Raw genomic sequence first — 23642 nt, forward strand, 5'->3', positions numbered from 1 at the left:
CTCCCACACGTGCCGCACAGGCCCACGCATGGGGACTATCCTCCACTGCTTTCTCAAGCACATTAGCTCGTGGCTGGGTTGGAAATGGAGCATCTGGAACTTAGGGGATGCCAGCTTTGCAGATGTCAGCTGAGCCTGTGCCACAGCGCTGGCCCTGTTTAAAATTTTTGAATGAAATTTAAAATTTTTCCAGGCAGGGGGCCGGCACTCTAGTGTAGCAGGGAAAGCTACCGCCTGCAGTGCCAGTATCCCATATGCACACCGGTTCAAGTCCTGGCTGCTCCTCTGACGATCCAGCTCTCTACTATGGCCTGGGAAAGCAGTACAAGATGGCCCAAGTCCTTGGGTCCCTGCACCCACGTGGGAGACCCAGAAGAAGCTTCTGGCTCCTGGCTTCGGATTGGCGCAGCTCTGGCTGTTGCAGCCATCTGGGGAGTGAACCAGCAGATGGAAGACCTGTCTCTGCCTCTCTTTCAAATGAATAAATAAATCTTAAAAAAAAAAAAAGAAATTTGAAATTTTTTTTAAATGAAAAGTTAAAAATAAGACTTTGAAAAACAATAAGATTGCTTTGCTTAGAGTATTCTTCGAAAGATTCCATGTAGGCTGTCTCATCTTCCTCCTTCTAAACTCACTTGAGAGAGACTTTATCCCTACTCCTCCATGAAACCCTTCTTCTCAAGGTCACTAGGATGTCGGTTGTGCCACACAGCATCTTTCAATCACCTTTGGCACAGGCGATACGTAATTCCTTATTAAAACATTTTCCCTCCTTGTCTAGGAAACCGACTAGTTCAGGGTTTTATCCTGCCTTGTTGGCTGGAATTTCTAGCTCTTCTCCGTCCCAGTAAATGGTACCATGATCTCCCCAGATGCTTAGGCTACAAAGTCCAAGAGTTACCTTTAATTTCCTGTTTTACTCATCCTCAGCCTATTCTTCCATCAGTAAGTGTCTTAGTCCCTTTTCTGTTACAACAGAATGCCTGAGACTGGGTATTTATAAAGCAAAGTGTATCTTAGCTTACAGTTCTCGATGCTGGGACATCCAACAGTGCGGCCCTGGCGATGTGGGAAGTGGAGGGGCAAGTGGGCCTGTGCAAAGGAGACAAAACCTGGGAGGCAACTCTACGATCACCAGCTCTCATGGTAACCGATTCAGCCCTGCAACAATGACGTTACTCCCCCTTCATGACCTACTCACCCCTTGAAAATCCCACCTCCCAGCACCACCTCTCTGAAAATAAAATTTCAGCATGGATTTTGGTGGAGACAATCCTATCAGCGAGTATTATGGACTCTACCTTCTTTTGAACTTCACATTTGACTATTGTTACCTGCAATGTCACCATCACCACTCTGTGTCAGACTACCTTCCTTCCTGGCCTGGACTACTGCTCAACTGGTCTCTCAGCTTCCACTTTGTTCCCCATCAGCCAGCATGAGCTTTTAGAGATGTAAGTCAAATCAGATTGTACCTCGGCTGTCAGAATCCATGACTGTTAGATAAGATCTGCAGTCTTCCTCAAGATCAGAGGCCTGTGTGATCATGTGGCGGGGCTCTTGCCCACCTGCCTACGGTCATTGGCTCTGCCTCTCTGCTTTGTTCACCATCCTCACTCCTCACCAGCTTCTGTTGATCAAACAGCCAGGTCTGCCTTAGGGCCTGCACATTTACTCTTCTTCCAGGAATGCTTTTCTGCATTTGATGCATGGCTCATTTCCTCACTTCATGTGGGTCTTTACTTAGATTAAGTCCTTTAAAAATAGCTTTCCTAAGTCCTCTAACATCTGCAGGTTTTTTTCCCCCTTACCTGGTACTGATTTGTACTTTAAGTTATGGTATTTATTTCTGGCCTTTATTACTTTCTTCCTGGAATAAAGTGGGATGACAATGGAAACTTGTTTGTTTTGTTTACCACCGAAACCTGAGAGCTTGGGGTATGCCTGGTACTTGGGCAGGACTCAGATATTGTCTGAATGAATGAATGAATGTGTGCATGCATTAGTATTTGCTGACTCTGTTGCTGCTGTATTCTGGCTAGTGCTATTTCAGTTGGAGAGGATAGTGTCTAGAGAGCCTTGTAGCATTAGTGCTATTTAAGGTTTTTGGGTTATACTGGTACAGCTTCTCTGGAAGCTACCAAGTTTATCTGTGTTCAGTATTTCTCATTTTTACCTTTGTCTGCCCTCTGGTGGAGGTAATACTAATCGGCAACACAAGTAGAAGAGAAAAATAAGAAGAAATAAAAATGCAAGAACCTTGACCAAAAACTAGATAATTTTTTAAAAAATCAGATTTTGGAAATTTTAATTTTATATAAGCTTCCAAATTGATTATTATGACTGGAAAGTGAAATCAGAAAATCAGACAATAGTTAGATTTGAAGTTATCTGCTTAGAAAGAAGAAATGAAACCATTTAGCTCACCCCTAATGCTTTGATCACCTAAAACACTTCTGGCTTAAATATACTTCTTTCCCTTAATATATTTTAATTTTCAAAGACTTCTTGTTCTCAACTGTGGTGATCATTCCAGTTTCCCTATATTAACTTTTTCCGTGTCAGTTAATATGCAGGTGAGGAAGCCAATGAGCAAACCCCACGGCTGGACACTGGAGGCAGTGCTCTCAGTGAGTAGGTTTCATTGCGGCCTCCTAACTAAGGTGCCGTGGGTCATACAGGAACTTGAGGATTTCCTGGACTAGTGTTGTAGTGCACTGGGTAAAGCCACAGCCTTTGATGCTGGCATCCTGTGTGAACATCAGTTGGAGTCCTGGCTGCTCCACTTCTGATCCAGCTCCCTGCTAAAGCACCTGGGAAAGCAGCAAAAGATGACCCTAGTCTTTGGGCCCTTGTATCTATGTGGAAGTGCCGAATGGTGTTCCAGGCTCTTGACTTCAGCCTGGCCCAGCCCTGGCTGTTTTAGCCATTTTGGGGTAAACCATTGGATGGAAGATTCATTCATATTCTCATTCTCTCTGTCTGTGTCTGTGTGTGTATGCCTCAATCTCTTTCAAATAAATAAATCATTTTTTTTTAAATTTCCTGTGGAGCAGAGCTATGCACAGAAATACCTGGTATCTTCACAGCATGTGTTCTGCACTACTAGTATTCCAGTATGTATCATGGAGAGCTGTTGCCTTAATTGCTGAGAGATACTCCTATATCTTATTTAAATTGTTTTGAAGTAGGAATCATATGAAATCATTTCTATACTTGTGTACTACTGACTTGCTAAAATAATATAACTTTATTTATTTATTTACTTTTTGACAGGCAGAGTGGATAGTGAGAGAGAGAGACAGAGAGAAAGGTCTCCCTTTTGCCGTTGGTTCACCCTCCAATGGCCGCCACGGCTGGTGTGCTGCGGCCGGCGCACTGAGCTGATCCCATGGCAGGAGCCAGATGCTTCTCCTGGTCTCCCATGGGGTGCAGGGCCCAAGCACTTGGGCCATCCTCCACTGCCTTCCCTGGGCCACAGCAGAGAGCTGGCCTGGAAGAGGGGCAACCGGGACAGAATCCGGTGCCCCGACCGGGACTAGAACTCTGTGTGCCGGCGCCGCTAGGTGGAGGATTAGCCTAGTGAGCCGCGGCGCCAGCCAAAATAATGTAACTTTAAAACACTGTTTTATTTGACAAACACAGAGTGAGTTCCCATCCTCTGGTTTACTCCACAAATGTCCACAAGAACCAAGACTGGTCTGAGGACAAGACAGAAGCTGGTTACTCAATACAGTTCTCCCACGTGGGTAGCAGGAACCCAATTACTTTTAGCCATCACTGCTGTTCCCAGGGATCTTACTGGCAGGAAGCTGGAGTCAGGAGCCAGGCCTGCAAATCAAGTTTGGGTACTGATGTGAGATGTGGGCATCTAACTAGTGACTGAACCAAATCCTGGCCTCTGATGTCTGTGTCTAATATTGCATACACCTTGAAGGTGTTTCTCTTTTGTTTTTCTTTTTTTCCCCAATTTTGGCTCTAGCAAGGTTGGTACCTATACTGTGTAGTTACTGCTAAGGAGATTTAGTATGCCTTGCCTAGTAAGGACAGACTCCCACCAACATGCTTACCTTACTTACATTTGGAACCTGCAAAGGGAGACTTTGTTCAGGGGAATAGCATTAGTGGTGGCATCTTTGCAAGTCCGTACTGGGAGCTCTGATATTCTCTTGATAGCTGTGCAATACTCCATTGTGTGAATGTATCATATCTACGGTCCTGTTGTTGTCTAATTAACATGGGACATAAGTTGCATATCCTGTGTTTAGGAAACCTCTACCCTTCCTTGAGATGTAAAGAAGGAGGCTGGTGTTGTGGCACAGTGGGTTAAGCCAATGTCTGAGACACCAGTATCCACTATTGGAGCACTGGTTTGAGTCTCAGCTATTCTACTTCCTATCAGCTCCCTGCTAATGTACCTGGGAAAGCAACAGAGGATGGCCCAGCGCTCCCACTCAATGTGGGAGATCCGGGTGGAGTTCCAGGCCCCTGGCTTCAGCTTGGCCCAGCCCTGACTATTGTAGCCATTTGAGGGGTAAACCAGTGGATGGAAGAAGTCTCTTTTACTCTCTGTCACTCTGCCTTTCAGGTAAATAAATCTGAAACAAACAAAAAAAATGACGGCAGTGACAGGGTGGTGTGGGAATTTAGTTAATGTCATGTGCTAACCTTTTAGCTGGGAAACGTCTGCACAGAGATTTGGGGGGGGGGGGGGATTCTGAGGGATGCCCAAACCGCAGGGGTGACGTGAGTTTCTCCAGACTGGCATGTGTGGTGGTGAGAGTGCCAGGACAGCAGAACAAAACTGTAAGTAACAATGCACACACTGTCCAAGCCACCCAGAGATGATAAGCCCCCTCTGGTTCTTGCATTCTGGGAGCATTCTTGCATTTTGGTGGGCATAGGGAGATGAGAATAGGGTAGAATCCCAAATAACTAGTCCGAGTCACTAATTAGCTGTTAGTCCAAGCCTGAGACAGCGATTATGTGATCTGTTAGTAAATCAAGTGTGATTGTGAAGTAGCAGAGGTAGATCTCTGTTCATCTCAGAATAGCATCACCTAGGTACGCTCCCTTTTTAATGAAAACCTCTCAAGATCTGCGGTGAGAGACGCTGATGGCTATATGCTGCTTCTGCTTATTCTAGGTATTTATTATGTGGTAAGGCATTTTTTATTTGAACTGTGAACACGGAATTTTAGTCACTTTTCCATGAGTATTTTAATTGCGTTATGTCACATTTTATCCTGTGAAGTCAAGTCAGCAAAGAAGCTGGATGATGATGCTTGTTAGGCACTCATAAATATTTTTTGGATGAAATTCTGATATCTCCAGTTGTCATATTTTACTCTTTTAGCGATGTAATTGATTTTTTAAAAAATTTTAGATATAATCAAAAGTAATATGTAACCAAGTCTGAAAAATTTAAGGGGTTGTTTCTGGTAAATACAAAAGCAAATTATGAGACTCTTAAGTGATAAGACTGGCTTGTATCAGTTAATGGTTTAGTGATCCGGAGGAAATCACATGTGGTCCTATCTAAAAATCTGAGAAAGGCAAGTATTTGGCATAGTGGTTGAGATGCCTACATCCTGCATCAGAGTGCCTCTATTCAGTTCCTGCTGTTGGCTCCTGACTCCAGCTTCCTGCCAATGTGGACCCTGCCAGACATCTGTGCTGGCTCAAGTGGTCAAATTCCTGCCACCCACGTGGGAGACCTGGATTGAGTTCCAGGCCCAACCCACTCCAGGGCCATTGGGTGGCAACTAGGAAGTGAGCCAGTGATTGGAGCTCCCTGCCTCTCAAGTAAGTAAATAAATTTAAAAATCTAAGAGTTGAAAATATTTGAGTTCTATGAGAAGAGAGAGGAAAAGGGTATGATTTGTAAGTCACATACTTATAATTTACATTCCTAACATTTGGTTCATAACATCTTCCAATACTAAAGCTAGAGGCTATTAGAGAAGGTAGTTTTAGGACTTTAAGGAAATGTTTTACAGAGCTGGTGTTTGTAACTTTAAGGGGGCAGTACTGATGGAAATATAAGCCTTCTAAAGATGGTTTTAGTAAATTCATAGACAGTAGTTTCAAAATATATTGTGTAAAGTTTAAGAGAAATCCTTAGTAGGTTGAGTTCAGCCACATTTTCATAAACACTTGGTTTTGGTGTCATAACATTTTAAATATATGTTCTATCATTGTACTTACTCCCTGATATATTATTGCTACTTGTCTCTCTCATGAGATGAACTTTTCTGATGATGTGGGTTCCTGTGTGTAACAAAGTAGGTGTTAAATATGTGTTTGAGTAGAAGAATGAATCACATGGTGATTAGATTTGATAATAGGTCAGAATCATGTTCTTATGTACTTTAAGACTATAGATAAAAATAGTAGGAATAATACAAGAAGATTTTTTAAGAAAGCATTATTTGTTTGAATGGCAGAATGACAGAGAGGGGGAAAGACAGAGATCTGTCTGCTGGTTCACTCCCCAAATGGCTCTAACTGCTGGGGCTGGGCCATACTGAAGCCAGGAGTCTGGAGCTCCATCCTGGTCTCCTCTGTGGGTGGCAAGGGCTCAAAGACGGGTCATCCTCTGCTGCTTTCCAAGTGCATTAGTAGGGAGCTGGATCAGGAGTGGAGAAGCTGAGGCTCAAGCCAGCACTCTGAGATAGAATGCCCATGTGGCAGGCGGCAGCTTAACCAACTGCACAACAGTGCCAGCTCCAGGAAAATCTTGGAAACTTTCCCAAAATGTTGACTGGAAAAGAGCTGAACTGACTCATTTAAAGCTTTCACTGTGTTTCAGTTTCTGTATAGATGTAGGAATTTTAAAGAATACACCAAAAGAATAAAAATGTATCAACGCTACATTTAAAACATGCATTCTATACTGTGTTCTTACTCCATGGATGCCTATTCATCTTTTATTTTTATTCATAAAATTTTATAAGATCTTGGAATTTATCCCCATTTAGATTTCTGCATCAATGACAAAAGACCTAGTTGTTATCCACATGATTCATCTCAAGTGGATCCATTTATTATATGTGGATAAGAATGTTGTTCTTCTTAATCAGTTTATGACTGTGGACTGATCACTTTTTGAGAAAACACAATCACAGGTTCTTTTTTTTTTTTTTTTAAAGAGTTACACAGAGAGAGGAGAGGCTCAGATTGAGAGAGAGAGAGGTCTTCCATCTGCTGGTTCACTCCCCAGTTGGGCGCAACAGCTGGAGCTGTGCTGATCCGAAGTCAGGAGCTTCCTCCGGGGCTCCCACACGGGTGCGGGGGCCCAAGGACTTGGGCTGTCTTCTGCTTTCCCAGGCCATAGCGGAGAGCTGGATTGGAAGTGGAGCAGCCGAGTCTCGAACCAGTGCCCATAAGGGATGCCGGCACTTCAGGCCAGGGCATTAACCCGCTGCACCACAGCACTGGCCTCACAATCACGGGTTCTTTAAAAAATATTATATATATGGGGTTTTCAGAAAGTTCATGGAAAATATATATTATGACAAACTGGGGCCAGCGCTTGGCGTAGTAGGTAAAGCCACCACCTGCAGTACTGGCATCCCATATGGGCACCAGTTCAAGTCCCCGCTGCTCCACTTTTGATCCAACTCTCTGCTGTGGCTTGGGAAAGCAGTAGAAGATGGCCAAGTCCTTGGACTCCTGCACCTGCATGGGAAACCCAGAAGAAGCTCCTGGCTTTGGGTCAGCACAAGTCCGGCCATTGCAGCCATCTGGGTAGTGAATCAGCAGGTGGAAGACCTCTCTTTCTTTACCTCTCCTTCTCTCCCTGTGTAATTATTTCAAATAAATAAATCTTTTCTTTCTTTCTTTTTTTGGACAGGCAGAGTTAGACAGTGAGAGATAGAAAGGTCTTCCTTCCGTTGGTTCACCCCCCAAATGGCTGCTACAGCCGGCGCACTGCGCCAATATGAAGCCAGGTGCTGCTTTCTTGTCTCCCATGCGGGTGCAGGGCCCAAGCACTTGGGCCATCCTCCACTGCCTTCCCAGGCCACAGCAGAGAGCTGGACTGGAAGAGGAGCAACTGGGACTAGTACCTGGCGCTCCAACCAGGACTAGAACCTGGGGTACCGGCGCCGCAGGTGGAGGTTAGTCAAGTGAGCCATGGTGCCTGCCATAAATAAATCTTAAAAAAAAAAAAAAAAAAACCAACTTAATGTATTTAAAAAAATTTTTTTGCACCAAAATAGACTTACCTTCTAAGTCCATTTTTCATGAACTTTTTGATGTATCCTTGTATGTAAATAACCTTTTTAAAAAAGATTTATTTAAAAAGCAGGGTGACAGATCTTCCATTTGTTAGTTCACTCCCCAAATGGCTGTAGCAGCCAGGGCTAGGCCAGGCCAAAGACAGGAGCTTCATCTGGTCTCCCACAGGGGTGACAGGCGCCTAAGTACTTGAGCCACCATCTGCTGACTTGCAAGTGTACATTTATCAGGAAACTGAATTGGAAGCAGAGGCGGGACTCAATTCCAGGCATTCTGATATGGGATGCTGGTGTCCCAAGAGGAAGCTTAACCTTCTGTGTCACCATGCCTGCCTCTATCAATCACTTTTGGCATTTCAAATCCAAGTTCTTATTTTAGTTAATTCCAAAAATACATGGGACACTATTTTCTAGTTGAGTATTTTCTCATATACTTTTCTACTTTTTTAAATATTTATTTTATATATTTGAAAGGAAGAGTTAGAGTGGTAGAGACAGAAAGGTTTTCTATCTACTGGTTCACTTCCCAAACTAAATGGCTGCAATGACCAAGGCTGGGCCAGGCTGAAGTCAGGAGCCAGGAGCTTCTTCTGGGTCTACCACATGGGTGCAGGGGCCCAAGGACTTGGGCCATGCTCCATTGCTTTCCCAGGTGCACTAGCAAGGAGCTGGGTTGGAAGTGGAGCAGCTGGTACTCAAACCCGTGCCCATATGGGATGCTGATGCTGCAGGCTGGGGCTTTAACCTTCTACGTCACAGTGCCAGCCCAATTTAAGTTTGTTCTTCAAGTATTTTTTCAAGTGGCATGAGTATTTCAAGATAAAACGAAAATAGCTTGGTTCTTAACTAAACTATCCTTCCCAACTCTGGTGTTTGTGTTATTTTTATATTTCATAATGAGTAAAACAAGACCAAATACAAGCATTATTATAAAGGAACTGATACCTGCCTTTTGAGCAAAGAGAAAATAATATATGTAATATGTCAAAGAATTGTTAGGCCGGCGCCGCGGCTCACTAGGCTAATCCTCCACCTAGAGGCGCCGGCACACCAGGTTCTAGTCCCGGTCGGGGTGCCGGATTCTTTCCTGGTTGCCCCTCTTCCAGGCCAGCTCTGCTGTGGCCCAGGAAGGCAGTGGAGGATGGCCCAAGTGCTTGGGCCCTGCACCCCATGGGAGACCAGGAAAAGCACCTGGCTCCTGCCTTCGGATCAGCGCAGCGCGCCAGCCGTGGCGGCCATTGGAGGGTGAACCAACAGCAAAGGAAGACCTTTCTCTCTCTCATTATCCACTCTGCCTGTCAAAAAAAAAAAAAAAAAGAATTGTTAATGATTTCTTTGTAATAGCAATCTAAGTTAGTATTGAGAAATGTGAAGTTTATATGAGAACTTCTCTTTTTTTTAATCTATGGCCTTTTTTTTTTCTTTTTAAAGGTTTATTTTATTTTATTTTATTTGGCAGAGTTACAGGGAGAGGGGAGAGGCAGAGAGAGATCCTCCATCCTATGGTTCACTTCCCAAATGGCCACAACAGTTGGGGCTGGTCTAGTCCAAAGCCAGGAGCCCAGAACTCCATCCAGGTTTCCCATGTGAGTGGTGATCATCTTCCACTGCTTTTCCAGGCACATTAGAAGGGAGCTGGATCAGAAGCAGAGCATCCAGGACTGGAACTGGCACTCCATATGGGATGCTGATGTTGCAAGCAGTGGGTTAACCCAGCATGCCACAATGTGGCCCCTCTCCAGGGCTTCTTGTTACACTGCCAACTCAGGCTCCATGGGGCTGATCCTTTGAGGAGAGAAAGGCTTTAGGTCCACTTCCAAACAAAGAGGCAGGAGAAATAGATCTACCAACTCGAATGGGGTCTGGGGCAAAGCTTTATGGATCAGAGAGGAGAAAGCTGGACCCAGAAATGCCTAGTAAGGCACATCTTGGTTGGAGAGGCTTGAAATCAGGCCAGCATGGTAAGGTGGACTTTTAATTCTGCATTTCTGTGTTTGAGGGACCACTCAGTTTGAAATGGTTTCAGTGCACCCAACTTCTGGTGTTGCTGTGGGCTCTTTGGTCCTGCCAGTTAGATTTTCCTTCTTTGGGGCCTGGGTTGTGTGACTGTGTTCTGGGACCCATCTGTGCATGTATGGCCACATCCTAAAAAGCAGGGACTAAAGCATTTTGGCCAGACTCCTGGTTAAAGCACAAAGCAGGGAAGCTTTCAGGAAGAAAGGAAAAGCCTAGCGAGAGGTTTTTATGTTTGAGTCAGAGAAACCTGGTGAAAGTGCAGCTGATACCACTCCTCTTTCTTCCTGAAGCCATCCTTCAGAAACGAAATTCACAGCCTTGTTCCAGGAATGGGAAATTATTTCATTCTACTTTAAAACCTGTTAAGATGAAATGTGATCCCTGTTAAACATAAGAGTGGGAATAAGAGAGGGAAGAGATGTACAATTTGGGACATGCTCAAGCTGACTTGCCCCAAATGGTAGAGTTAGAAACATACCAGGGGACTCCAATTCAATCCCATCAAGGTGGAATGTACCAATGCCATCTCACTAGTCCAAGTGATCAATTTCAGTTCACAATTGATCATAATGAAAGGACTAAGAGTCAAAGGGAGCACATAAACAAGTCTAGTACCTGCTAACACTAACCGATAGAATAAATAAAGGGGAGAGTGACCCAACATGGGAAGCGAGATACTCAGCAGACTCATAGAATGGCAGATGTCCTAAACAGCACTCTGGCCTCAGAATCAGCCCTAAAGGCATTCCAATCTGGCTGAAAAGCCCATGAGAGTATTTCAGGCATGGAAAGCCAAGACACTCTGGCAAAAAAACAACAACAACAACAACAACAACAACAAACAACTAAAGCTAAATGAGGGATCTCTGTGAGTGAGATCCCAGTGGAAAGAACAGGTCTTCAAAGAAGGAGGTACCTTTCTCTGAAGGGAGGAGAGAACCTCCACTTTGACTATGACCTTGTCTAAACAAGATAAGAGTCGGAGAACTCAAAAGGCTTTCATAGCCTTGGAAACTCGTGACTGGAGCATAGGGAGGTTACTGATGCCATAAACAGGAGTGTCGATTTGTAAAGTCAACAACAGGAGTCACTGTGCACTTACTCCTCATGTAGGATCTCTGTCCTTAATGTGCTGTACATTGAGATTTGATGCTATAATGAGTACTCAAACAGTATATTTCACTTTGTGTTTCTATGGGGGTGCAAACTGTTGAAATCTTTATTTAATGTATACTAAACTGAACTTTTGTTAAAAAAAAAAAAAAAGAAATTATCAATTCCCAACTTGACTCTCACTGGGATTAAACATGACAATAGGTATGATCTGATTTCATTATCATTTAAAAAACCATCTATTATTTTTCACTTTATGTTTCTGTGTGGGAGCAAACTGTTGAAATCTCTACTTAATGTATGCTAAACTGATCTTCTGTATATAAAGAGAATCGAAAATGAATCTTGATGTGAATGGAAGGAGAGAGGGAGTGGGAAAGGGGAGGGTTGCAGGTGGGAGGGACGTTATGGGGGGGAAGCCATTGTAATTCATAAGCCGTACTTTGGAAATTTATATTCATTAAATAAAAGTTAAAAAAAAAAAAAGAAAAAAAAACCTGTTAAGAATGGGAATAATTTTTTGTGTCTTCATGTTTTTAACAGTATTATTGTTATGTTTGACTGGGGAGACATTGTGAGTGCCACTTGAGTTGTTTTTAGGAACTTCTTAATGTATGAACACATGTTCTTGAACTTTCCTCCAGTCGTAGTTTTAGACTGCTTGTTAAGGAGAGTTTAGACCCATGGTTCTCTGACTCTGGGTAGTGTCAGAAGCACATGGAAAGCTTGCTGAGACACTTACTGCTGGGCTTGCCCTCAGGGTTTCTGGTTCTCTAGGCCTAGGAAGGGACTTGTTCGCATTCCTAATAATTTCCTAAGTGATGCCAGTACTGCTAATCTGCTCCCTTTAAGAACCACTGATTTATTATTTCTTTCTTTCTCTTCTCTTCCCTTCTCTTCTTCCCTTTCCCTTTCCCTTTCCTTTTCTTTGACAGGTAGAGTTATAGATAGAGACAGAGAGAAAGTTCTTCCTTCCGTTGGTTCACTCCCCAAATGGCCAGTACGGCCCACGCTGTGCCGCTCCGAAGCCAGGAGTCAGGTGCTTCCTCCTGGTCTCTCATGCGGGTGCAGGGGCCCAAACACTTGGGCCAACCTCCACTGCCCTCCTGGGCCACAGCAGAGAGCTGGACTGTAAGAGGAGCAACCGGGACTAGAACCCGGCACCCATATGGGGTGCCGACACTGCAGGTGGAGGATTAACCAAGTGAGCCACGGGCCAGCCCCTATTATTTATTTTTAAAAATGAACTGCCTGGCCAGCGCCGCGGCTCAATAGACTAATCCTCCGCCTTGCGGCGCCGGCACACCCGGTTGTAGTCCCAGTCGGGCACCGGATTCTGTCCCGGTTGCCCCTCTTCCAGGCCAGCTCTCTGCGGTGGCCAGGGAGTGCAGTGGAGGATGGCCCAAGTGCTAGGGCCCTGCACCCCATGGGAAACCAGGAGAAGCACCTGGCTCCTGGCTTCGGATCAGCGCGGTGCGCCGGCCGTAGAGCGCCGGCTGCGGCGGCCATTGGAGGGTGAACCAACAGCAAAGGAAGACCTTTCTCTCTCTCTCACTGTCCACTCTCCTGTCAAAAAAAAAAAAAAAAAAAAATGAACTGCCTGAAGTAGATGTGACTTTTTATTTAATTTGTTTTTTTTTTTTTTATTTCTTTTATTTATTGGAAAGGCAGAGTGACAGAGATCGATCGCTCAATCGATCTTCCATCCACTGGTCCATTTCCCAGCTGGACCAGGCTGAATTTACGAGTCTGGAACTCCATCTACATCTTGTATGCAGGTAACAGAGACCCAGGTACCTGGACTATCCTCTGCTGCCTCTCAGGTGCACACTAGCAGGAAGCTGGATCAGAAGCAGAGATGGGACAGAAATTCAAGCATTCCTATATGGATCAGGTGTCCCAAGCAGTGGATTAACCCCCTGTGCCACAACACCTGCCCCCAGAAACTGCTGATTTATATTTGCGATTATCAATCATGTTCTTCCCTCACATACCTGAAGGCTAAAATGTTAACAGAAGTGTCTCAATTCCAGAGTCAAAGCACCTGGCCCAGAGGAGTGGGGCTGTGATCATCAGTAGGTGGATAGACATACCTTGAGAAAGCTGTTCAAGAGGTTGGGTGTGTTTTTCTCCTGTCCCGTTAACCCTCTCTGATCCAGCTTCCCCCCTCACACCCCCCCCCCCACCCACAGACACATGAGAGCCCTGCTCTGTAGGATAGAGTGCTGATGTTAGTTCATGTCCTTGTCCAGAAAAGGAACCTGGCCTCTGGCGTCAGCAGGGAGGAGGTAACAGCTGCCTTAGTGCCTCTCCAGAAGTTCAGCAGAGAAAGCAGTAGCTGCACTGCCAGGAAGCTGGGGGTTGGGGCCATGAAAGGAATTCTTGCTGGTAATGATTTCGTTTCCCTTCTTAAAAAAAGATTAATCTATTTGAAAGATAGAGTTACGGGGTTGGGGGAGAAAAAGAGAGAAAGAGAGCCAGTGCTTTCATCTACTGGTTCACTCCCCAAATGGCTATAATGGCCATGGCTGGGCCAGGCTGAAACCAGGATCCTGGAACTCCATCTGGGTCTCCCACATGGGTGCAGGGGCCAAGCACTTGGGCCATCCTCCACTGCCTTCTCAAGAGCATAAGTGTGGAACTGGATTGGAATACTCCCACCAGTATGCCCTTAGGCATGCCGGGATTGCACGCAGAGGCTGTTAACCTGCTGTCCCACAATGTTGGCTCCTATTTTCTTTTTCTATGTAAAGTATTTTGTTAATGTATCTATCAACAGCTATGGGAAATACTGAATAATGTTTGTGATTGTTGCTTCTTCAGGTATTTCCTTTGCTAAGCCAAATGAGCTCTGACTTAAGTTCCCAAGGACGTTTAGTAAATGTGTATTATTTCCCAAGCAATCCCATGAGGTAGCTGTTAGTATCCCTGCTGCACAGACAAGGCAGTTGAGGTCCCAAAAAGTTAAACAGTTCCTAGAGTCACACTGTAAGAAGAATCACTTTCAGGTGCCATTGAGTTGTGTGAACTTGGGTTAGGTCCAAAGTTTCCTCTTCAGTAGAATGAGGACAATATTGCTGCCACCTCCTGAGGTTGAGTTACATGAAGAGCTTTGAACAGCACATGCACATAGTAAGTGCTTAGCAAACGTTACCTTTTGGGTGGCTAACTCCTCTTTAGTATCTTTTAAGTTGAGGGGTCATCCTGCTCCTGTGCCAAGTAATTGTTCTGATAGGTATTAAAGGTCGGCCACATCTTGTCCACAATTTAGAAATCCAAGGTGCTCTGAAAACCATAGTTCTCCTCCTCCCCCAAATCATTTAGTGGCAAAACTTTGTGTGACCTGCACTCATTTGATGGCACAATGTGACCTGAGTTAACATGAAACTGTTGCTAGTCTATTTTTTACCTATCAAATGTGATCAGTGCTGTAGAAATCTGACTTCTTGATTGTGTGGGATGCTGCCCTAGGGTCCTGGTGGGGTGTTAATGCCGTATGCAATGAATGTACTGTTTTAAAACCTGAGAACTTCCAAATACTGAAATACATCTGGCCCTAGTTTGGGATGACAGATTATGGGCCTTCATGTATATGCATTTAATATGTCCAGCTTCATTTTTAGACAGCAAATCCCCGAGACCTAAGACTTATTCATATGTAGCCCGAGTTTCTGTCACATTTGGTAAATAGTGAGAGAATGAATCCTACCAGAACATAACCATTAGGTAAAGGCAGAGAGATTGGGTGAACTCTTTCTTTGGGGGTAAATGCTCAATATCAAAAGTAATTTGGTGGGGCCGGCACCACAGCTCACTAGGCTAATCTTCCACCTGCGGTGCCAGCACCCCGGGTTCTAGTCCTGGTCGGGGCACCGGATTCTGTCCTGGTTGCCCCTCTTCCAGGCCAGCTCTCTGTTGTGGCCCGGGAGTGCAGTGGAGGATGGCCCAAGTGCTTGGGCCCTGCACCTTCATGGGAGACCAGGAGAAGCACCTGGCTCCTGGCTTCGGATTGACGCATATCACTTTGGTCTGGCCCAGCCCAGGCTGTTGGCAAGCATTTATGGAGTGAACCAATGGATGGGGGTTGGGGGATGATGGGGTGTGTGTGTGTGTTTCTCCCAATCTGTCATTCTGCCTTTCAAATAAATAAATAAATCTTAAAAACAAAAAAGCCTTTTCATCAGAGGGGGGTGGCCATAGTGGCCATTTAGGGGGTGAACCAATGGAAGGAAGACCTTTCTCTTTCTCACTGTCTAACTCTGCCTGTCAAAAAAAAAAAAAAAAAGTAATTTGGTAGCAAAATCAAAACTTAATGCCCTATACTACAATTTCAGCATCTCCAACTTCTACTTTCTTCTCTTATCCACTTGCTACATGCAGCTGTAGGTTTTGGCTAACTTCTTGAGAAAGCCACCTGGAGATATTTGTATATGGAATACTTGGGGTGAATGGGCATGTGTATTTTTAAATTTGTTGGTAAGAATGATCATAAAAGTGTTAAATGCCTTACCTGATTAATTATGGTTTTTAATACTTATTTTTAAGTATAAAAATATGAATCTGAGCTGAAAAGAGAAAAAAAGTTAGAAAATTTAAATATAAGAAATTTGAAGTTGACTTTTCTGATTAGTAGATATAAAATTTTTTCTTTATTTGAGAGGCAGAGAGAGAGGTAAACAGAGTTCCCATCTGGTGGTTCACTCCCAAAACGCCCTCAGTGTTTGAGGGGTCTGGCTGAATCTCGGATCCTGGAACTCAATTCAGGTCTCCCATATGGGTGGCAAGGACCCAGCTATGTGAACTATCAAAGCTACCTCCCAGGTCTGCATTGGCACAGAGCTGGAAGCAGGAGCCAGCGGCAGGTGACAAACCCAGGTGCTCCAGTGTGGGAGCATCCTAACAGGAGTCTTACCTCCAAGTCAAACACCCCCCTCTGATGAAAAGGCTTTTTTGTTTTTAAGATTTATTTATTTATTTGAAAGGCAGAATGACAGATTGGGAGAAACATGCACACGCGCGCACACACACACACACACACACACCCCATCATCCCCCAGCCCCCATCCATTGGTTCACTCCATAAATGCTTGCCAACAGCCTGGGCTGGGCCAGACCAAAGTGATATGGGCCTGATTATCTTAATTTTTATTCTAGGTCCTTGCTCCCACAAAGAAAAAAATTCAAAGCAGAGGCATCCTTATATATAGTGCACAAGTGAGAAGAGGATTTATTTAACAGTGAGAATAAACATAGATTCATGCATGAGTCTGGGCCACCTCACACAGAGAAATACCACCCCATCATGAGTGGGCCATAGGGTTGCTCATGAAAGACAGGAAAAGAGCAGTACTTCCAAGTGTGGTCTGTGGTGAAAAGAACCCTTTTCCTTGGTCTCAGCCTCTTCTGTGAGGTAGGGGGTGGTACCTTAATTGGGTAAACAAGCAGGCTGGGTCTTAACACACTTCTTGGTCCCAGATGAGACAGAGGTGCATCCTGGGAAGGTGGGCATATCAAGCTGACAGTTAAAGACATAAGGTTACCTTGCAAGAATTCCAGCTCACTTAAGCTTACTAACTGCCTAGTTATATCAAAAGGCAGGAGCTAGAAATTCCATCCAAGTCTCCCATGTGTGGGGCAGGAACCCAAGCACTTGGGCCTTCATATATTGCCTCCTAGGCACATTAGCAGGAAACTAGATTGGAAGTGGAGGAGCCAGGACTTGAACTGGCATTGGACATAGCATTCAGGAGTTGCAGGCTGTGGCAAAACCCTCTGCACCAGAATACCCACCCCTGATGAACAGACTTTTAAGGGAAAAAAAAAATGTAGATTTTTTTAAAGTAAAATTTAAAATATTCTTTCATGCCTTATATGAGCTTTTGTGATCATGAAAATTATTAGTAGCTAAGAAATAACTTGTATTTCCTTGTCTCATAGATTAAAACAGCTGTTCACTAATACAGCAGTATAATTGTACAGACTACATAATGCCTTGCTTTAGTAAAAGCTCTGTGGGCATTTTAAGATGTGGAGTAAGAAGGCCATTGAATTATGCAACTGTATTTTTTCCCATTTTTTAAAAACCAAATTGGCTGAGCTACAATGACTCCTTGGTGTCTTGGTATTTGTAACTGGTACAGCTGAACTTTCAGAAGGTAACTGATGGGCTGCTTTCTGCTCAGTTTAACAATGTTTTCACTATGAGAGCGTCATTTAAAATGTGTTCCAGGAATCAAATATTCCTGTGGAAAAAGAACTCAGTCAAGTTATAGTAACTGAAAACAAGAGCACTGTGCTTTTTAATCAAACCATGTCTGTTAAGCTGTTAGTTTAAAATTACTTTAATCAGCAGTTTCACTTCAAAAGCTGTGATAAATAGCTCCGATATGACCTTGAGCAAAAATCGCCACCAGTGAAATTCCAGGCCTGTGTTGTGGTACAGTGAGTTAAGCCTCTACCTGCAGTGCAATACCAACATCCCACATGAGTGCCGGTTTTGAGTCCTGGCTGTTTCACTTCTAAACTAGCTCCCTGCTGACATGCCTGGGAAAACAGCACAAGATGGCCAAAGTACTTGGGCCCCTGCCTCCCACATAGGAGGTGCAGGTGGAGCTCTGAGCTCCTGGCTTCTGCTGAGGCTATTTGGGGAGTGAACCAACAAATGGAAGATTCATTCTCTCTCCCCTCTCCCCACTCTCTCCCTCTCCAACTCTGCCTTTTAAACAAAGAAATCTTGAGAACGAGAGGGAGGGAGGAAGAAGGAAAGAAACAACAGAAAGAGGCAGCATAGTTGAATGGTGAAAAGCCTGGGTTTCAGAATCATGGATACTTGGATTCAAATCCTAACTCTACCCTAAGCTGAAGCAAGTTATTTAATCTAAGTCTCAGTTTCTTTTTCTTTCTTTATGTTTATTCCATTTCATTCATTTTATTGTCCCCAGTGGACTTCACAAACATTGGGTAATTAGACTACAGTCATCTCTGATCCATATGTGACCCACTTTTATATATTTATATTTTGCTCACTAACGGTATGTAAACACCTGTAAAGCAAATACCCAACTCAAGAATCATAAAATTTTCAATTATTTGCAACTACTATGTATTCTTCCCAAATAATTTTTTTCAATATTTATTTATTTATTTGAAAGAGTTACAGAGAGAGGTAGAGACAGAGAGGTCTTCCATCTGCTGGTCCACTCCCCCAATGGCCACAATGGCAGGAACTGAGCTGATCAGAAACCCAGAGCCAAGAGCTTCTTCTGGGTCTCCCTCATGGGTGCAGGGCCCAAGGACTTGGGCCATGCTCCCCTGTGTTCCCAGGAGCATTAGCTGGATCAGAAGTGGAGCAACTGGGACTTGAACCAGAGCCCACATGGGATGCCAGCACTGCAAGCCAGAGCTTTAACCCATTGCATCACAGCACCAGCCTGCCAAATACTGTTTTATCATTGCCTTGTTTTAAGGGAAAACCTTTGTGGTTTAGTGGGTAAAGCTATTGCCTGTGATGCCAGCATCCCATCTGGGCACTCGTTTGTGTCCAGGCTGCTCATTTCCAATCTAGCTCCCTGCTAATGCACCTGGGGAAGCAGTAGAAGATGGCCCAAGTACTTGGCCCTGCACTCATGTGGGAGACCTGAAAGAAGCTTCTGGTTTCAGAGAGGTCCAGTCCAACCGTTGCAGCTGTTTGCAGAGTGAACCAGTGGATAGAAGATATACTTCTCCTCCCCTCCCATCTCTTCCCCTCCCCTCCTCTCTCCTCTCCCTTTTTTCTCTCCTCTCCCTTTTTTCTCTCCTCTCCCTTTTTTCTCTCCTCTCCCTTCTTTCTCTCCTCTCCCTTCTTTCTCTCCTCTCCCTTCTTTCTCTCCTCTCCCTTCTTTCTCTCTCTCAACTCTGCCTTTCAATTGAATAAATACATCTTTTTTTTCAACTTTTATTTAATAAATATAAATTTCCAAAGTACAACTTTTGAATTATAGTGGCTTTCCCCCTATAACCTCCCTCTCACCCACAACCATCCCATCTCCCACTCCTTCTCCCATCCCATTCTTCATCATGATTCATTTTCAGTTATCTTTATATACAGAAAATCAACGTAGTATATGCTAAGAATAAATACATCTTAAAAAAAGAGTTATAGGGGCCTGAATTTTTGTGCAATGGGTTAAGCTGCTGCTTGAGACACCAGCATCCCATTTCAGAGCACCAGTTAAAGTCCCAGCTGCTCTGCTTCTGATCCAGTTCACTGCTGATGCACCTGGGAAAAGCATTAGAAGATGGTCCAAGTGTGTGGGCTACTGCCATCCACATGGGAGACCCCGATGAAGTTCCAGACTCCTGCACAGTCCCAGATGTTGCAGCCATTTAGGGAATGAACCAGCTGATGGAAGAACTCTCCCCCCCGTGTCATTTTATCTGTCAAATCATTAGAAAAAAAATTTGTATTACATATGTATCGTAAACTATTTATTTGGTTTAGCTGTTTTGAATTTTGTAAAAGTGGTATTCTGCTAGTATGTGGCTTTTGGGACTTTTCCTCCTCTTGATATTGCTTTTTTAAGATTTATGTATTTACTTGAAAGTCAGAATTGCAGAGAAAGAGAGGTCTTCCATCCGCTGGTTCACTCCCCAGATGGCCTCAATGGCTGGAGCTGCGCCAATCTGAAGCCAGGAGCCAGGAGCTTCTTCTGGGTCTCCCACGTGGGTGCAGAGGCCCAAGGACTTGGGCCATCTTCTGCTTTCCCAGACCATTAGCAGAGAGCTGGATAGGAAGTGTAGCAGCTGGGACTTGAACTGGCGCCTATATTGGATGCTGGCACTGCTTAACCTGATACGCCGCAGAGCTGGCCCTGTTTATATTGTTTTAAGATTCATCTGTGAGGGGCAGTGCTGTGGCACAATAGGTTAATCCTCCGCCTGTGGCACCAGCATCCCATATGGGTGCTGGTTCTAGTCCCGGCTGCTCCTCTTCCCATCCAGCTCTATGCTATGGCCTGGGAAAGCAGCGGAGGATGACCCAAGTCCTTGGGCCGGTGCACCTGCATGGGAGACTGGGAAGAAGCTCCTGGCTTTGGATTGGCACAGCTCCAGCCATCTGGGGAGTGAACCAACAAAGGAAGACCTTTCTCTCTGTCTCTTCCTCTCGCTCTCTGTAACTCTACCTCTCAAATAAATAAAATCTTTAAAAAAAAATTTAAAAAAATGAACTTCTGATTGTTTAAAAAAAATTCATCTATGTTGTGTGTAATAGCAGGTCATTTATGTTCACTGCTGTGTAATAATTCATTGTGAAAGCATGGTCGTTATTAATTGTCAGTGGGCATTGATGTTCTATTGTCATTGCAATAATGTCATATAACACTGTTATACCTTGCACTTGAGCATATGTGCAGTGTTCTTTAGGGCTTATACAAGTACAACTAGAAGCAGAATTGAATCGTCAGGTAGAAAGATACACATATCATCACCTTTGTTAGATGTTGCCAAATTGCTTTCTAAGGAATTGTCTCAATAGAGTATGAGTTGCCATTTTTCTACAATCTTGCCAACCTCTGATTGAGATAAAAAAAAATGTAGTCCCTTTAATATGTGTGAAATGGTAACCTTTTAAAAAATTATTCATTTGAAAGGCAGAATTTCAGAGAGAGAGAAAGAAAGAAAGAGAAACAGAGACAGATCTTCTGTCCACTGGTTCACTCCCGAAATGGTTGCAAGCAGCCATGGCTGGATCTGGATCAGAAGTGAAGCAGCTGGAAAATGAATTGGCACCACATGGGATGCTTGGATCACAGGCGGTGGCTTAACCCTTTGTGCCACATTGCCTGCCCCAGTATCCTGTTTTAATTTGTGCTTCCCTGATTACAGAGACTATCTTTTCACTTATGTATTGGCCTCTGCAGTTTTTCCTGCTGTTTGCTAATTTGTATCTCAGCACATATTCCTGTTGGATTGTTAGTCTTTTCTGTTATCAGTTTGAAGGAATTGTTTCCAAAATTCTAGTTCCTAAAGCTTTACTTGAATTTTAACGTGTTGCCATCTTCTCCCAGTCTGAGTTGATTTCTGTTTTTTTATCTTTGGTTTCTTTCTTTCTCTTTGGGGTACAGGAGAACTCTCTTCTCATCAGGGATACATTGTATCACCCAGCCCAAGATGCTCTTCCTGGTCTTCTGCTGGTAGTTAGGGGTAATTGTGAATAGCAGCCGCAGCAGAAGTATGTGTAGTGATGGTGGTGTTTCAAAGAGTCCTTGAGCTGCTGGTGAGCCTTTAAAGATATTCTCTCTTCCATGCTGGAAACTTAAATAGTACAGGGTGCGGCCGGCGCCACGGCTCAATAGGGTAATCCTCCACCTGTGGCGCTGGCACTCCAGGTTCTAGTCCTGGTCGGGGCGCTGAATTCTGTCCTGGTTGCTCCTCTTCCCGTCCAGCTCTCTGCTGTGGCCCAAGTGCTTGGGCCTTGCACCTGCATGGGAGACCAGGAGGAAGCACCTGGCTGCTGGCTTCGGATCAGCGCGGTGCGCTGGTTGCAGCGCACTGGCTGCAGTGGCCATTGAGGGGTGAACCAATGGAAAAGGAAGACCTTTCTCTCTGTCTCTGTCTCTCTCACTGTCCACTCTGCCTGTCAAAAAAAAAAACCACAAAAAAAACAAAAAACAAAACAGGGTGCTTAATGCCTGTGTCTTCAGCTTTGGGGCCTCCTGGTCAGATCTGGGTCCTTGAGAGAAGTCCCACTCAACTTTTTTTTCTATCTAGAAAACTTGTCTTTAAGGTATACAAACATAATGCATTTATTTAAAAAAAAATGGTCTACAAGAAACCCACTTTTTTTAAAAAAAAAAAGGATCAATTTTATTTATTTGAAAGAGTTCCACAGAGAGAGAAGGAGAGGCAGAGAGAGAGGGAGAGATGGGGGTGAGGGGGTCCTCCATCCACTGGTTCTCTCCCCAGTTGGCTGCAATGGCTGGAGCTGCACTGATCCAAAGCTAGGAGCTGGGAGGTTCCTCCGGGTCTCTCATGTGGGTGCAGGGAGCCAAGGACTTGGGCCATCTTCCACTGCTTTCCCGGGCCATAGCAGAGAGTTGGGTCAGAAGTGGAGTAGCCAGGACTCAGACTGGTGTTGATATGGGATGCCGGCACTGCTGTTGGTGGCTTTACCTGCTATGCCACAGCACTGGTCCCATGATGTGTTTTATAAATACAAGTTTATTTATTTATTTATTTTATTAGACAGAGAGACAGAGAGAAAGGTCTTCCTTCTGTTGGTTCACCCCCGAAATGGCTGCTACGGCCAGAGCTACGCCAATCCAAAGCCAGGAGCCAGGTGCTTCCTCCTGGTCTCCCATGCGGGTACACAGGCCCAAGCACTTGGGCCATCCTCCACTACCTTCCCGGGCCACAGCAGAGAGCTGGACTGGAAGAGGAGCAACCAGGACTAGAACCTGGTGCCCATATGGGATGCCGGCACCACAGGAGGAGGATTAACCAAGTGAGCCATGGCGTCGGCCCCCTACAAGTTTAGGAACATAGTAATTCTTCCTGCCCTACTCGCCCTGTCACCCTTCTTCCTCCTCCTCCTCCTGTTCCCTTTCTAATTTTTTTACTAAGACCTATTTTCAATCAACTTTATACATATAAGGTTAACTTTATACTAAGTAAAGAGTTCAACAAATAGTATAAAAAAAACTGTGCCTCAGCAGTTGAGATGAGCTATTAAAAGTTACATCTCAAAGTGTCAATTTCACTTTTATAGATTATCTTTTAGATGCTCTATTAGTTACCACAGATCAGGGAGAACATAGGTATTTGTCTTTTTGGAACTGGTTTATTTCATTAAGTATAATGTTTTCTAGTTACATCCATTTTATTGTGAACTACAGGATTTCAAAAAAAAATTTTTTTTACCACTGGATAGTATTCCATTGTGTACATATCCCATAAGTTCTTTATCCAGTCTTCAGTTGACAGACATTTGGGTTGATTCCATATCTTAGCTATGGTGAATTTATTTGCAATAAACATGGGGGTATAGATAACTCTTTTTTTGTTAAGATTTTATTTATTTATTTATTTGAGAGGTAGGGTTACAGACAGTGAGAGACAGAGAGAAAGGTCTTCCTTCTGTTGGTTCACTCCCCAGATGGCCGCAGCGGCTGGAACTGTGCTCATCCGAAGCCAGGAGCCAGGAGCCTCTTCCTGGTCTCCAATGCAGGTGCAGAAGCCCAAACACTTGGGCCATCTTCTACTGCTTTCCCAAGCCATAGCAGAGAGCTGGATCAG

The 23642-nt window shown here is 44.3% G+C and overlaps 1 protein-coding gene across 10 annotated transcripts in view; it reads left to right on the forward strand.

Annotated features, from left to right (window-relative positions):
* Nucleotides 1-23642, forward strand: part of GNB4 (G protein subunit beta 4) — a 79272-nt gene that overhangs the window by 8335 nt on the left and 47295 nt on the right. Inside the window, exons 2-3 of one of the 10 annotated variants that reach the window (XM_051859160.3) lie at nt 13037-13147; nt 13622-13757. The exons of 4 other annotated variants lie outside the window; for them this stretch is intronic. In XM_051859160.3, the coding sequence (XP_051715120.1) occupies nt 13142-13147; nt 13622-13757 (142 nt within the window). In that variant the 5' untranslated portion in view covers nt 13037-13141. Of the gene's footprint in view, nt 1-13036; nt 13163-13621; nt 13758-23642 lie in introns of all 10 variants that reach the window. 5 more of the 10 variants (XM_051859159.3, XM_051859162.3, XM_051859161.3 and 2 more) reach the window with 5 other exon arrangements.

Source organism: Oryctolagus cuniculus, chromosome 4 (genome assembly GCF_051225735.1).
Source record: "Oryctolagus cuniculus isolate XC-2025 breed Fujian yellow rabbit chromosome 4, ASM5122573v1, whole genome shotgun sequence".
NCBI classification, from domain to species: domain Eukaryota; kingdom Metazoa; phylum Chordata; class Mammalia; order Lagomorpha; family Leporidae; genus Oryctolagus; species Oryctolagus cuniculus.